Source organism: Maylandia zebra, linkage group LG22 (assembly GCF_041146795.1).
Source record: "Maylandia zebra isolate NMK-2024a linkage group LG22, Mzebra_GT3a, whole genome shotgun sequence".
Classification (NCBI taxonomy): domain Eukaryota; kingdom Metazoa; phylum Chordata; class Actinopteri; order Cichliformes; family Cichlidae; genus Maylandia; species Maylandia zebra.
In genome coordinates this window covers 11,082,571-11,099,258 of record NC_135187.1, presented here as the reverse complement: position 1 = coordinate 11,099,258, position 16,688 = coordinate 11,082,571, and the positions used below count along the sequence as shown (strand labels likewise).

General features: G+C 38.0%; 2 protein-coding genes and 1 long non-coding RNA gene across 3 annotated transcripts; 2 read left to right on the top strand and 1 right to left on the bottom strand.

Moving 5' to 3' along the window:
• Positions 1 to 3,522: 3,522 nt before the first annotated feature.
• On the top strand, positions 3,523 to 4,589 carry LOC143414665 (uncharacterized). The gene is made up of 3 exons (XR_013095333.1): positions 3,523 to 4,082; positions 4,210 to 4,326; positions 4,458 to 4,589. It is a non-coding gene; the product is annotated as an uncharacterized LOC143414665 (long non-coding RNA).
• A 42-nt stretch (positions 4,590 to 4,631) lies between these two features.
• Positions 4,632 to 7,442, top strand: LOC143414576 (uncharacterized). Its single transcript, XM_076879260.1, has 3 exons — positions 4,632 to 4,850; positions 5,403 to 5,519; positions 6,029 to 7,442. Exons 2-3 carry the CDS (start codon positions 5,427 to 5,429, stop codon positions 7,103 to 7,105), a joined length of 1,170 nt encoding a protein of 389 aa, XP_076735375.1. The 5' UTR covers positions 4,632 to 4,850; positions 5,403 to 5,426; the 3' UTR covers positions 7,106 to 7,442.
• Positions 7,443 to 9,073: 1,631 nt separating this feature from the next.
• LOC143414624 (uncharacterized) lies at positions 9,074 to 11,846 on the bottom strand. The gene is made up of 2 exons (XM_076879379.1): positions 11,236 to 11,846; positions 9,074 to 9,701 (listed from the first exon to the last, which is right to left on the bottom strand). The coding sequence occupies exons 1-2, from the start codon at positions 11,827 to 11,829 to the stop codon at positions 9,375 to 9,377; spliced, it is 921 nt and encodes a 306-aa protein (XP_076735494.1). The 5' UTR covers positions 11,830 to 11,846; the 3' UTR covers positions 9,074 to 9,374.
• Between the last annotated feature and the right edge of the window lie 4,842 nt (positions 11,847 to 16,688).

Below are 16,688 nucleotides of genomic sequence, written 5' to 3'. Positions count from 1 at the left end.
GCTTTGTAAAGTTTAAGTTGCGATTAAATCTTCTGCAGGAATGCAACTCTTGTGTAACAATGTAAGAGAAGAGAAGAGGTGGGGGGTGGGGGGGGGGGTTCAGGCAGCTTTTGTCATTCATTTTTCTAAGACAGAATATTGACAGCGCTTGGGGTGAAAGAGAGTGCATCTCAGCTGAGGGATGGGCTCTAAAAGTTTTCAGAGTGGAAAAGTAGTGTATCATATAAACACAAACCCCACAGATTACAAGAATGAAACTTTTCATTCACACATGCTCATTTATTTAACAGCACTGATACCTTCATTTTATTTTGGGACTAGTGTTGTTTTCTTATTACCACTTTTGCTGTTTTGAACCCAGTACAGAATCGAGCTCTCCAAAGTACTGAGTAGCAGTCAGACAGTTAAAGCTTGCCACAAAGAAAAGTTAGATATTCACTCAGAGAGAGCATATATATATATATATATATATATATATATATATATATATATATATATATATATATATATATATATTAGGGATATATATATATGTATTAGGGATATATATATATATATATATATATATATATATATATATATATATATATATATATATATATATATATATATATATATATATATATATATATATTAGGGGTGCAACGATACACAAAATTTACAGTTCGGTTCGATACTTTGGTGTCACGGTTCGATATTTTTTCGATACAAAAAAAGGTTCATGCCTCTTTAATTTGTCATTTATTAAAATTATAAATATATATTTTAACTCAAAAGTACAGTTTTTAAATTTAATATTGCTGAAACAACAAAGTAATAAAAAAAATAAATCTATCTGTTCGAGAAATTACGGAGCTCCCCAGGGGACATGGGAGAAAAAAAAATTACGGAGGAAAAAAAAAAAAATTAGGGAGAAAAAAAAAAATTAAGACGGACTTTTGCGAGATCTCGCAAAAGTATTGCGAGCGCTCGCAAAAGTATTGCGAGATCTCGCAAAAGTATTGCGAGCGCTCGCAATAAGTGTTGCGAGATCTCGCAAAAGTATTGCGAGCGCTCGCAATAAGTGTTGCGAGATCTCGCAAAAGTATTGCGAGCGCTCGCAATAAGTATTGCGAGATCTCGCAAAAGATCCCGCTCCTTTTTGATAGCGTTTCAGTTGAAGGGTGCGGTGCTACGGTACGGGGCTCCATACGGTGCGGACATGGAGGAGGATTTAGAACATTTCTTGCGGTCAAGAGAGGTCCCACACGACGACATCATGCACATGCAACAAGACAAAGTACGTATAAACAACAAAGCATTAAACACCGCGGTTCAAAAGGCGAGTAACTTGTTGAAAAACCGAGGTCGTATATGCAGGCCTTTAATGTTAATTCTTGTAAATATGTTCAGGTTCATTAAACATAACTCGTTAAGTGCACATATGTTTTGAAATTTCAAATCGTGTCCAAATTCATGGGCTGCATCCTCCCGAGGACTCGGGCTTCGTGGTCTACGTGGGCCGGGTTCTCAGAACGGCTGGGGAAATTGGACGGTCTAGCCTTCTGATTAGCGTCACCGCTGTCTCGGTGGAGTGTAATAAGCTCGTCCGTCTGCTCCTTTCTATCTAAAATATAAGACGACACTGGAGTAAATTCTCGACCATCTCGCACTTCTGTTTAATCAGTTTTCTGTGTGACGTTGATTAAGCGCTGTAAAACCAATGTGGAACCCACCCGGGGGATTAATAAAGTTTTGTTTTATCGAATTTAATCTAATAACTTTAATCTCAGCCAAACCGTTTTACTCACGAACAAATGAAACACTGAAAAAAGCCAAACATTAACATTTTTAGGTTGTCTAAGTGTTTTATATATTAAGTTTAGCCTGAGTAGCTAAAGTCCGCGGTGATCTGAAAATAATATGCCGCGAGTTGTGCCGTTCTTGGCGGCTTTAGTGACGCTTGAGCTCTCGGCTACCTATCGAGCTGGTGGGTAACAGACATCAAGGAAAACGTCGAAGCACTTTTGCAAATATGCGATATCTTGATAAACCGAGAAGATATTTCAAGTTTATACACCCACGTTCTCCCCTGAAATGTGTTTAAAAAAATTTTGTGACCCAGAAAGATTAATAACGGTCATTTTAAAACTTATTAACGGCCGCCATTACCGGAAACTGGAGTTTGGCTGGGCCGCACTTTGAATTCTGGGATATGGGCCACGAAGCACACACCGGACCCATCCTTCAAATTCGGTGAAAAGTGAATGTAATTCTTTGTATTACACCCCCTGGCATATGTTAATTTTGTTCTGGTTGTATACATGTTCTGTATACTGTTTCTTAATAAAGTTCAATAATTAAAAAAAAAATAGGTGAAAAGGAGGACGCATTTGTCTGCTGCATTTGGAGGAGTTTACAAATTTAAAATAGAATCTTTGTAGAGATTGCCAGAATTGTTGTACATTTCTGTGAAAATAATAAAAAAAAAGGAGTCTACGAAATTGGATAGCCTTCGGTGCATCGCTGTGACATAATCGGTCTACAAAAGCGTCCTCAGGAGGATGCAGCCCATGAATTTGGACAATGTGATAAATACAGTTTAAAAAAAAAAAAAGAGGTTGCAGCCCATGAATTTGGATGTTGTTATCTGGCTGTGCCATTACCATGGTAACATGGACAGCATGGCACAAAATACTTGGTGGAACTTACCTTACTTATACCTTACTAGCAAAATATTTTTTAGTAACGTAGTATATTGCTACAGGAAAAATGATTCTATGTTTCTTTACCTTCTTTTAAATGTACAAAGATGCCCTTTGTCTGTGGTTAGATTAGTTTAGAAGTGTCTTTTTAGACTTTCCCAGCAAAGACATATTGTTTCGGGGACATATTGTTTCAGATTGTTTTATCTCTCCCAGCTCTCTGCTGACGAGACTAGCACCATATATGGAGTTGTTTATTTTATCTGTTTATTATTTTCTTATCCTGTTCTCACTGTCTCTGTGATTTGTGCCTATAAAAATGCCAAGCCACTGTCCATGGTTGTGGGTTGTTTCCAGCAGCTCACCCGTGTACACGTTAAGCATAAAAAAGTAACTTTGTCTCATTGTGTCTCTATTCCTCCTGGGTTTATTTTTGCAGGGTTTTCTCCCAACATATATAAATATCTACTACTATTACTATACTAATACTAACACAGCAACAGTAAAGTAATAAGACAGAAGTTGACAGAGTAACTTTTGATAATGATCATGAACAGTGATTAAGAACTCTATTCTAATACAGTTAGTATTCCATGTGTGCTAGTGTGGCTTCCTAGAGTAAAAGTATATTAATACCATTTCTCTAATGTTTTATGTCTGCAGGTGGATAAGGCAGTGCTGTCCGTCATGACTGATGGACAAATGGCAAAATACATAAGGACATATGGTGACAGACTAGCTGTCCAGTCCTTCTGTCAACAAACTAAGTACAGCACAGATAAAGAGACTGTTCTGCAGAACCTAAGAGATAAAATTGCGACACGGAAAGTAAGATCAAAAACCAAAGGAGTGCTGTGTGGTTCATCAGGTGTGTTCCAAAAGCAAAGTGAAGGGATGGCAAGACAGAGAAATACTGCAGCAGAGAAGACCTGCAGAAAAATAGAAATCGGATGGCTTCATTTAAGCAGTAATGAATACCGTCAAGTGAGAACCAGAAATGGTGGAGGAACAAGACATGCAACTGTGGAAAAAACGACAACTGTAGCTAAGATTTTGGAAATGGGAAAGGACCTGTTTTTTCCAGATGGGTACTCGCCAAAAGGGAGAGTTGAAGACTTTGTCATTGATATCTGTGATTTAAAAAAAAATCCGATTGCTTTAGATGACACTGTTGGCAAACTTTATGAACAAACCAAATTGAAGCTCCTGAGATTTTACATTTGCACGAAAGATGAAACACTGTTAACAGTTCAGTCCTCATCTGAAGAGGATTTTTCTGTCAGCATAACTGAAGAAGATTCACCGGTGACATTACTTGGATTTGACAGTGAGACAGATGATTTTGTCCCAGATCTACTTGAACATGGGGATTCATCTGACAGTGACACTGGCAAACAGGTTTGTTAAAATAAGAAAGTTATTATTAAAAATAATGATCACTTTAAAGTTACTGTATTTTGTTGTGTTTAGTAGTGCTCGGTGGTAACATGCGACATTTTCTAATTTTGTTGTACTATTGTACTAGGTTTGACTGTGCAACTGCAATAAAGAGTTGTCTTATTCAAGTGCTTTATGTACATCTACGAATATTTGCACTTCTGAAGGATGAAATTATTCCAGGAATTTGTTGTTGACTTGTGTGGTAAGGTACATTTAATACATCTGTGAAAGACTTACAGCTTTGTATTCATTAACATGTACAAAATGACTGGCTGCTGAAAAAATAATTGAATTATTTTCGTTTGTGTCTTGTGTTTGTTTTCTGGTTCACAGATTCACAATTTCCAGATGGAACCCAATCCAAAAAAACTGAAATCACTCTGTGAGGCAGTGACAACACAAAGTCCAGGAAAATCCCATCATATGCATTCAACCCCAACAGACATTAAAAACACTGTCGTGGGACAGCGGCAGCAGACTGACTGAAGTGATCATGATTTCCCTGACCACTGCTCTGAAATTATTGATCTGACCAGTATAGTTCCTAACAAATCCTTCAAACTAGAGTCCTGGGCCAAACTTCCAGAAGATTTGGAATGTCGTTTTCCACACATAGACGAAGCGGATACGGTTGTATGGAATCCTGAAGAGGATCTTGTCAGAGCAGATGGTGATGACACAGTCGTGATAACCCTGAATTATGTCAACAGTGAGGATCTCAGACAGGTAAGACCATGGACAGTTGTGGTTGATATGGTTCAAGTGTGACAAAATATGGAAATTTATTAATAATCAAATTCAGTAACTTGCATAGTTCTGATTTTAAAAAAGCTGATCATGCATTCCTGCTTGGACAAAATTTAAGCATGTGTGTTATTTTCTGTAATATTCTTTTGGATCTTAAAAGAAATAACTTACAGTACTGTGAAAGAATTGCTCGATTTCTATTAATCAGAATTCATCTCTTGTTTGTTTAAAACTTGATTTTTTTTGCAGCAGTAATACAACATTTTAAGTAGCAATAAGTACATCAAGATCTGATAAAAACCTGTGGGATTCCACTGTAATATGTCTTTTTACTCTTGTAAGTGAGACATGTAGGCTGAAAATAAAGTGGTGTATTTTTGTTCTATTTCTTAATACCTATTGACATATTTTGCAGACTTTTTAAGAACATTCATGACTTAGAATAGGCCAAGGTAGAAGACTGAAGAAGAGTCTTCTAATCTTGAAGGGTTAAGGTGTCTGTTGTCAATTAATGCAATACTTCCTTCTCAGAATGCCGACACAAATGGATTACCTATGGATGGTTTCCTGCTACCATTGTCTTCAGCTAATGGCTTGCCCACACCCCATATGCAGTCAATACAAGAGGAAGCACCCCAGATTGCACAGGTAAGATGGATCAATTCAGGCAACCATAAACACCTACCTTTACATACTGTAGAGATGCCAAAAATGTCATGCTATTTTCTGAGGATATGGCAGTTTGTGGGTCTATTTGAATTAAAAGGATATTGTCAGTTGAGAGACAATTCCAGTGTTTTACATTAACATAAGATTAAACAGGAAATTTTGTCTTGAAATCAAATTATTTACATAACACAGCAGTGAGACATTGTTTTGGTGTCACTATTGTGTTCTCTACCTATTTTGCACATAAGTGAGTCTTCTCATACATGTAAAGAACACTTGTATAATTTTCTGTGAGGCATACAAGGACATCCATCAGGCCACAATGTTAATGTTATATATAAATTGTCAGTGCAACCATGGTTTGGGAATGTACAGCCCACTAAAATTAGACAAATAAATTTCAAACTTTTTCAGAACATTGATATTGTGTAATCTGTACAATTCATTTGCATTTCTTATGGAATGTGCATGTTTTGTCTTTTACTCAGGACCATGGACTGAATTTCATCGCACAAGGTTTGCGTTTAGATTCAAGCAACCAACTTTCCCCATCAAATTCAGGAGACCCACAGAGCCCCCTACATGTATCAATTCGCAGGATAAAAGTTGTTGATGATCTTTTGGCTGTATTTATGGACAGTCGCATTCTGAATGTGACTTTAAAGATGAACTTTGTAAATGAAAATGCTGTTGATGATGCTGGGGTGTCAAGGGAGGTTTACACTGCATTTTGGGAGCAATTTTTGGAACAGTGTGAAGGTGAAAATGAACGAGTTCCAAGGCTGAGGCCAGACTTTAGTGAGGCTGAATGGCAAGCAGTTGGGCAGATATGGGTGAAAGGCTTACTAGACCATGGTGTCTTTCCAGTGAGGCTGTCAAGGGCTTTCATTTTAGCCTGCATCCACGGAATGGACTCAGTTGATGTAGACATTCTGATTGCATCGTTTCTCAACTATCTGCCTCCTGTTGAGAGATCAGCTGTTGAGAAGGCTCTCCAAGGCACAATGGATGAAAATGATGAAGAGGACCTGCTTGACCTTTTTACAAGGATGGGTTCCCACTTCCTACCACCTAAGAACAACATGCAGCCTGCCATTGAAACAATGGCTCATAAGGCCATTCTCCAAGAGCCAAAGTATATAATGGATTGCTTCTCCACACCCATGGCACATCTGCAGCTGAAACTGGCAGACAAGGAAAGTGTGTTATCTCTGTATGAGACAAAGAAGGCCACAGGCAAAAGACTAGTGCAGCTATTTGAAGCAACAAAAATCATGCTGTCTCACGGAGAACAAACAACGTTTAACCATCTTCAGCGTTATGTTAAAAACGCTGATGAAACCAAAGCTGAAAAAATCCTGCGCTTCTGCACAGGATCTTCTGTGATATGTGTTGACAAAATTTTGGTGTGTTTTAATGCTGAAACTGGGCTCAACAGAAGGCCTGTTGCTCACACCTGTGGAGCTACCCTTGAAGTGCCATGCACTTACAGTTCTTATCCTGAATTTCGCACAGAGTTTGACAATGTCCTTTCCAGCAATTACTTTGAAATGGACATCATTTGAACTTGATGAGTGTACTAATGGTTAGAGCTGTAATTTTTATTTGTATGATTATCCTTGAGTTCATAAATTCTGTCTTGTTTCATTTTGTCATTGAAGCATTTGATATATTCAGCCGTATAACAAGCAGTCACAAATTTAATTTTCTGATGGTTTAGTTGTATGTTAGGTCAGATTTCACAAGGACTCTTTATTGTTTAAAATTCTTTGAAAATGACCACATCTTTAACTTCTGTTGAAAACAAGGTTTGTGTTTAGCGTTAGAGGGACAGATCACATCAAAATTTGCTGTACACATTGTCATTATTTTCTTTTACTCCAGCCATCAGCCAGAATAAAGGCTCGCTTTTGTTTTAAGTTGATTGTCCTCTCTCTCTCCTTGTCTGCTTTTGGGTACGTTCTCTCAACACACCTGCATACCCCGCAGTGACACACATTGGCTTGCTGTTTATCCATCTAGAATGTTTTGTCGTGAGTTGCCTAGTTTTGGGAGATATTAGCTGTAGAGATCTCTTCCTTGTTGAAAAACAACATGAAGCTACATAAGGTCTACATAAGGACTTTGCTACTAAGCATTAAGTACCATGTGAAACAAGAGAGGGGTAGGCTTGTACAGTCAATATCTCTAAAATTGGGCAACTCACACTAAAACAATGTGGATTAAGGAATACTACAGCTAGCGAACAGAAAAATTTGTAAATTTGATTTTAGGGTGAAAAGTCCATTAATATTAGTAAAGAATGTCACTATGGTTGCGAAAGAAGTTATTGAAAGTTAATGATAAGACCCTGTTTACATATTCTTAAAGCTGATGTGGCCTATAAACATCATCTTGTAACAATAAGTCCTATTTTCCCTTGATTAGCTTCCAAAATGTTTACTAGTTGTTTTGTTAAAAATCATATTGCCATCACAAGTTTTTTTTTTTGAAAGGACTTTGCCATAATGTGACATACAGATGATTCACAATTCTTTATACTGTCTTATATAATTACAAATTAACAAGCAATGATAATCAGATTTAACAGTTTCTAGGATAAACAAGATTGTAGGCCAGGATTTCTAATTAGATTAAATAGTATATATGGTTAATTATAAAGTATTGCTACATTTTTGACAGATTATGCACTTCTGTCTACCCTTCTCTGAAATTAAAGTGCCTGGGAACACAGGCAGTCAATACACAGATGTTGTCGATATACTTTTGTCATTTGCAATTTTTTAGTTGTCTGTACTACATAGTCCAAAAATAATTAGAAATTGATTAGATTTCAGTTTATTTGTCCGGTAGTTCAACAACACATATCATCCTTTCAGAAGTGGTGAGTTTTGCAAAAATAGCATTCGAATGAAATTGCTGTTCATCAACAGAACAGGTGGGTGCAAAGAATTTGTTATTCAGCTGATAAAATAAGCTTCAGATAAATTCAGTGACAAAAAAAGAATGTTTATATCTATTAGAAATTCTAAGAGTTCAAAAGGTCTCTATTTAGTTCTTTATTTTTTCAGTTTTGTTTAACCAACATTAAAAAACTAAAGCTGTTCTGGAATCAGAATAAATAGTTTAAAAAAAAAGAAGCAAAAATGACATGACATAACTATATTTTTAGCCAGAGAAACTGGAGTTCAGAAAAATGCCAAGGTGCCCCCTCTCAGATCATGATGCCCCTTAGTACCATTTCATGTAGCCTGCCAATGTGACAGTTGGCGTTATAATATATATAAAGCAGCAAGGCATAATATCATATCTCTTCGATTTTAAACAGTATTCTAGCCAATATCAACAACTAAACATTCCCATCATTAACAAATACAGATGGTGTAAATAAAAACCAACTCACCATTTAAAAATTATTACAAAATACTCAACATAAACCACCATTATCTGATTAAACACTGTACATTAAAACTCCTAACATATTAAATTAAGATGTGTCTTATGTTTTGATTTATGTATCAAGCCAAATACACAGTTAAAGTAATTCGAAGTAATACACATAGACATGGAACTTGATAACATTTGACAGAACATTACAGTGTTTTTGTGCTAAAGAACACTCAGAATATCATTAACAGGCAGAGACTCCCCTTTATACTTTAGTTCACTGACCCTCCTGGAACACAACAATAAATATTTCTATATAAGATATTCTCATAAATGACTGTGTACTAGAAAGCTTACAGTTTACAGTCTGTTTAACATCCAGAAGTTAGCTTTCGCACATATCACAGGTCAATTTTGAGTAATGTTCTCTGCTGCAGTGTATGCAATTTACACTAATGCCATGATGTTCTCTCTTAAATGCATGTACAAGTTCACAGCCTGATATGAGTCTGTTGGTGGAGTCAGATGGGACTCAGTCATGATGATATTGCACAGTTCATATACATCGGGGTCACATGGTTTGGTCAGTCGAAAAACACACTCAGTTTTACACATTTCAACATGTTCTTCTTCAGTGGGGCAAAGGAAGTCTCTTGTCCCGTAGAGCTCAGGTAATGTATACATTACATTAGGTCGACCACTGGGGATATTGATGTTTGCTGATGGCCTGATGGAGTGTGTATTCCAAACCTGTGCAGTGTCATCCAGCTCATCCTGTTAAAAAGAATACAGAAATTTAAGAAATGCGATCGCATGTACGTATATACATATACGCAAATCACGATGAGACAACTCACTCACTGAGAGGAAGGTTTATTAGATTTATGCAATTTATTATTTTTAAACAATCATGTGCATTTTTGTAATCATGTACTTTACCTAATGTCATCTGTACAAGTGTTTCACACACTAACTACGGTTACTGTTATGCTGTGATATCTTACATTAGTACTATTAGTCTTATTACTACCTGCTTGGCTCATCTACTCACCTCATAATAATCAATTTGTTTTATGTCACTGATCATTGTATTTTGTATTTGTAAGTTATTTTGATATCCCAATCGAAATAATTCCAAATTGTAAATAGTTAATATTATAGATAAGAAAATTTCATATGCCATGTCAACATAAACAACATAGATGTTACTGTAGTCTTGGTTGTTGAGCTCTTCCTTAAGGCGGCCGATTGCTTAAACGTAAATTATAGTATTTACACAATTTTTGATTTCATTTACTCCCTGCTCCTCTCACCCGCTTCTCCCTGTCTTGTCTCTTTCTTCCTGCAAGTCTCTCCATTCCCTAAACCTGGTACAGGGCCCTATTTCAGGAAGTGAAAAACGATACTCAGGGTTGAGTAACCCCGAACTGTCCAACTCGGAATATTCGGTTTCAGAAAGGCTGATAACAATTAGTTCAATCAACGCGGAGTTGCTTTAACCCCAAGTTAAGCACGCGCACGAGGATACATAAAGCCCTTATTAGTGGAGCACAGATTAAGCGAGTCACCATGGAGACGGAGGGAAAGAAGGTGCGGTCAATGTATTTTACAGCGCTTGAGGCCGAAATTCTGATGGCAGCATATGCCGATAACATGCAAATTTTGCAGAAAAAAAGTAACACAGCCTCAGCTGCAAAAGAGAGGGAGCATGCATGGCAAAAAATAGCCGACAGAGTCAATGCATGAGTGTTAATTTAAACATTGATCTAGGGATTTCCACCCATTTAACACGTTATTTATTATTTTATTTTTTATTTTATACATTTTATTTTGTGACGTGATGTGAGCGCAGGTGCAACCCAACAGGCCCCAAACGTTCCTGGCAGCAAGTAAAAATGAAATATAAAAATATAGTCCAAACAGGTGAGGTGTAATTGTATTATGAGCCATAGTGCTTGGTCTGTTTGTCCGATGTAAATCAATTGCAGTTAGAGGCTACATTAATTGTCTTTCTGTAAGCACTTATTAAAATTATCTGAGCACATTACAAGTACATATTTGCTTACTCTGTATGCTCAAATGTGACCCGTTATGGCCACTAGAAAAAAAGTGGAGGCCCGAAAAAAAAGATGGGGGTCCTCCACCACCACCACCACCACACAGAGGCTGAGCAGTTGGCTTCCACATTTGTGATAATGGGAACACCACAAACGAGTACAGGAGACGTTTCACTTCCTCAGTTTCCTTTATCTCTCACTCACACACGCATGCATCCAGGCACGCAACAAAACATATTTTATTAACTCACCTGGATGAGTCCCATGCAACAAAACTGAAGGAGGTTTTTGTCCAGAAACCCACCATCAAAGTACCCGTTGTCTCTGATGTCTGCAAATAAGGATAACCAGAACTCCAGACACTGGCTGCGAAGAAAACGCCACCAGTATTCAATCCTTTGATTGGCGGTACTTGCTCCCTCCAAGTAACTCTCAGGGGTGTCGTTAGGAGCCACGGGCACAAGGAAACGCTGAAAGCCTCTAACATGGCCATTTTCAGTTCCAAGATCGCCCCTCACAACTCTAGGGCAGCCCTTTAAACGCTGCACCGCTTCTATGTAATACCCCCCGATCACTTTCGGATTACTATTTGTTGTGTATGCATTAAGCCAGATTATTTTTCTCGAGAAACCGTCAATACTACCATTGATACAGATGCCATATGGCTTCAGTTTGTCGTAGGAGTCCATGTGCCAGATGAAATTCGGCCCTTTTGAAAAATAGTTCCTCCGCCTGAAACGTCTTGCTTGCCTCAGTGCGACGCCTCGGGGATCCAGCTCCTTCAAAACCAAGCGCACATCCTCTTTCCTCACGCGTAGTCCATGTTCCCTGCATTTAGCGTACATCCATCGGTATCCGTGAAGCTGCCCAGAGTACTGAAATTGGTTGTCTATAAATTCAACCAAGACGGCCAGGTCAGAGTACGCTTTGTGGCGAGTGTGTCCCCTTGCGCTAAGAACTCTCTTCAGATGTCTTTCGCTTATATGAAAACTGTGTCTAATGCAAAGCACAGTTTTAATGTCTTTATAGTTTAGTCCAAGCTCAAAGTAAAAATCTATGAATCGCTCAAATGGGTGTGTGTCCTCCATCGCTGTGGTTGTTTCTAAGGTTTCAGTGCTGATTTGGAGGTCTATGGTACAGACTTTTGCGAGATCTCGCAATACTTATTGCGAGCGCTCGCAATACTTTTGCGAGATCTCGCAATACTTTTGCGAGCGCTCGCAATACTTTTGCGAGATCTCGCAAAAGTCCGTCTTAATTTTTTTTTTTCTCCCTAATTTTTTTTTTTTTTCCTCCGTAATTTTTTTTTCTCCCATGTCCCCTGGGGGGCTCCGTAAAAAATCACTCATCTTTGGAAAAGTTTATTACAGAGAAATGTCTCTTTCCAAAATAAAAGCTATACTATACGCTTCTTCTGGGCTATATTCTCAGCAGCATATTAAACAAATCAGGTCCCCATAAGGAGAATCATGTGCTAACAGCTGTCTAAATGACTCGGGTAAAGTTTGTAGCATGCGTGCTTGTTGTTTTTGTCTGCTTCCACTTGTCTTTGCACTAGGATGATGTCGGAGTAAATGTGCAGTCATATTCGTTGTGTTCCCACTAGTGCTGTCAGCGTTAATCTCGTTGAAAAGACGTCAACGCCACAACACGGCAAATCTCCGTTAACGAGCTACCGCGGATCGCCCCGTGCGTGGGGCTGGACGGCGTCTACACGTTAACTGCGCTAACGCACTAGTTCCCACCAATGTAATTGAGCATTGTGTGGCACATCCAACATACTGTTTTACTTTTGTCCATGATGCGCTTACCTTCAGGGTCATGCGTCACATGAAAACCATAATAGTTCCAAACGCCAGATCTGAATGAGGGTGGGAGAGGTTCAATTTGCCATGTTGCAAGGAGAGCTTAACTTCTGTCTGGCTAGCTTGCCCTGCGCTCAGTGAATCTGCGTTCGATTACTCCGCCTAGGCTGCACTGTCGAGTGCAGATCCACTGAGCGCTCAACACAGACAGCATCGTCAGAAGGAAAGATGATAATATAAATTAAAAATTTTGTATTGTTCGATACATATGCGTACCGAACCGAAAGCACTGTATCGAACGGTTCAATATCGATACGAGTATCGTCGTTGCACCCCTAATATATATATACATATATGTATATATATATATATATATATACATATATGTATATATACATATATATATATATACATATATATATATATATATATATATATATATATATATATATATATATATATCCATCCATTCGCTTCCGCTTATCCTTTTCAGGGTCGCGGGGGGCACGGGAGCCTATCCCAGCTGTCATAGGGCGAGAGGCAGGGTACACCCTGGACAGGTCGCCAGTCTGTCACAGGGCTAACACACAGAGACAGACAACCATTCGCGCTCACATTCACTCCCGCATTCACACCTATGGGCAATCTGGATTAATCAATTAACCTATCCCCACAATCTCTCTCTCTCTCTCTCTCTCTCTCTATATATATATATATATATATATATATATTTTTTTTTTTTTTATTATTATTTTTTTTTTTTTGAGATTCTTTCAATTTTATTCAAGGTCACAGTGTATTCATGTAAGATGCTTAATGGCAGCCAGGCAGGTGGTGTCTGCAACAGAGGAATGTAATGACACTTTAAGGTTTCACCACAGGGAGGTTTTCTCGCTGCCTCCTGCCTGCAGCACGCTGACATGTCAACTGCATTGCCCTCTCTAACACCAGTATGATGTGTGTGCATGTAAGAGTGTGCACACATATGAGGATAAGTGTGTAAGCGTGTGTGTGAGTCTGCTCCCTAACTCCTCTCTCCCACAGTGTGAGTAGGAAGTGAAAGGTAGAATTTATTCTGAATATCGATCGTCTGGCATCTCTGTGGGTGTTCTGTGCTGCAACGCTCAGTTAGAGAGCAGAGATTGACGCCTTGTCAGCCTGTTGTCGCAGAGAGAAGAGAAGGGCTACATAAATCTTTGGTAGAAGAGTCACAGGGGGCAATGGAAGAAATATAAACATATTATATTGACTAATTTGTTTTCTTATTTGTTCATAGATTGGCAAAACAAATGAGGCATCTTGGGGGCGTGAGAGATGAACTATAGTATTTTCTACTTGTGAAGTGAGCAACGCTATAAAAACCTTTGAGAACTACTGACTTCCCTGCATTTCATTAGTTTAGACTTTGCAATACCATGAGCTTTGGTTTCTGTATATATTCTATATTTTAGTTTACTACAGAGTCTAAAATTGTATTATGAGCAGCAACATGCAATAAGTGGTGTTGATCTTGTTGATGCTGCAGGGTACTCCGAATGGAGCAATTTTGTAGAACAAAGTTCCCTTAACCCAGATTCCCTGAGTAGGGAATACTGTTTATTTACGATGCAGACAGAAATATACATTTAGTTTTCCACCGAGCCTTCATGGATGAAATAATGGGAGATTTTTTCTCTCTCTCATAGACAGATCATTAGCTGTAATTCATGAAATGTGAGCACCTGGGACATTCCATTCAATTCCATTTTAATTCAGGTTTATTTATATTTACACATAGGACAACCAGCATCTGCATCACTATTAGCCTGAACCTTTGATACAAGTCGGGATGGATCCATTCTTTCATATAGTTTAGATCAAATTCTAACACTATGTTGCATCAGACCAGGTAATGTTTTTTTACAGTTTTCTGTTGTCCAGTTTAGGTGAGCAAATGAGCAAATTGTACCCTCAATTCCCTGATCTTAGCTAACAGAAATGACATCTGCTGCTGCTGTAGCCTATCTGCTTCAAGGATGGATGTATAATGGTTTCAGTGATACTCTTCCGCACACCGTGATTGAGTAGCTGTTTGAGGGACTCCTGCTTTTCTGTCCTGCAGTACACTAGATATTTGCTCATCATGACCATGTCTGCATGCCTAATTGTACTGAGATGAATTTTGGCATGTATTGTTAACTGATTAAATATTTGTGCTAACATTACATCACAGGTGCACCTGTCCAGTATCAGCTGAACAGGTATGCCCGATAAAGTGTCCACTCAGTGTATATATATTCATTTTATTTTATAGACAACATCTTTTGAATCCACAGTCTCCTCACACTTTCTTATGTCACTTTGCTGGAATGTACAGAGACTTATATGCAGTTAAACTAGTGGAAAATTATCTTTCTTTCCCTCTTTTCCCCGAGCTTTCAACTACCACCACCACCCAGTTCGGCATTGGTTTGTTTGAGGTTTGTTTACTTCATGTTACCAGTTCCTTCTGAACAGATATTTACTGAACAATACTATTCAGTTCATTCAGTTTCTCAGTAGAAGCTTCATAAAATTCAAAGCACTTCCCTCACAGTTTGATAACACACCTCAGAGCCTGAGCTTTCTCTACATACATATTTCATGAAACTGTCTCTTACAGTAGTTTGTGACTGTGTGCATTGTGCAGTGTTATGATTGTGGTTTTCAGTAAAATAACAGGTATTTATTCAGTTACATAGTAGTTAAAATAAAGGATATTCTGTCAGCAAAAGAAGAAAAAAATGAATAATTAACTTAAAAATAACTCACAGTTAACATTCAGGGTGATGTAAACATCATCTAATTTTCAGCTAAATTACACAGCAAGTGCATTTTTTCATCCACCTCCTCATTAGCAAAGGGTATAGTGGGTGTGATACATGATACAGTAACTGAATACCAACTAATTTCAAGCTCCCTTTAAATTCCTACAGAAACATGGCCTGTAGCAGTTTGGTGTCTCCTCTCAGCTGGTATTACAATAAACATGACTGTCATTAAAATAGAACAAAAACACAATGATGTTAGAATCCACAAGTCATCGGTATTAATTATTAAACGAGGACACAGAACTCATGGATCGGACCAGTCGGATCTTCAAATTCACCCTTAGTTTTGATCAGGAAAGTTCTCACAAACACCGTTGTGGCAGTTTACATTGCAAAATGTGATAACTGCATACAGAGGGGCAGAAAAGAATGCCTCCTGTGGTATATCAACTGGAAGCATGAAAGAGCATATAATAAGAAGATAGAGACTCTCCCCTGCTAGCAAAGTGGAAATTGGTCATACGGTCGTAAAATGATGACACAAATAGCAGGATAGAACAACTGGGTTACTGAAATATAGTACTGGCGTGCAACTGTCATGGAATTTATGATGTTTCAAATTAGCAGAGCTGCCATTTTTTTTTACCTTAAATGTAAGCATGTAAAATGAAGTGCAGCAGTTCAGCAGATCTGCAGTGAAATGGAGCAGAGGGAAAAATTCACAAAGTTGATGTGGTGTTGAGTAATGTGTTTTTGGCTGCTTTGAAATACATCTAAATGCAAATCTATTCTTGTGGTAATCGTTTTGCATTCAGGCTTGTAAAACATGAAACCTCATACACATAAAACGTCTCCCACAAATGTGATATAATGCAAGTGTGATACAGCTTTTCCTATTATGTTTTACATACTGTATACAAAGACGCTAGCAGACCAAGGTAGGTCTCAAAAGCAACCTTTTACTGCTCAGTTGTTCAGAGTGAGTGGCCTACAAAATAAGAGCTCCTTTCAAACACTGGAAAATTATTGAGCCCATGTTGTGCTTATATTGCCAGCAATCATTTTTTTCTTTTTAATTAATTTTGACAGTGAAAGAGGTTGACGAACTCG

Coding starts and splice junctions, on each gene's coding strand:
- LOC143414624 (XM_076879379.1), bottom strand. CDS start 11,829: ATGTACGCTAAATGCAGGGAACATGGACTACGCGTGAGGAAAGAGGAT. Junction 9,702..11,235: donor GTTGCATGGGACTCATCCAG/GTGAGTTAATAA, acceptor TCTTTTTAACAG/GATGAGCTGGATGACACTGC.
- LOC143414576 (XM_076879260.1), top strand. CDS start 5,427: ATGGATGGTTTCCTGCTACCATTGTCTTCAGCTAATGGCTTGCCCACA. Junction 5,520..6,028: donor AAGCACCCCAGATTGCACAG/GTAAGATGGATC, acceptor TCTTTTACTCAG/GACCATGGACTGAATTTCAT.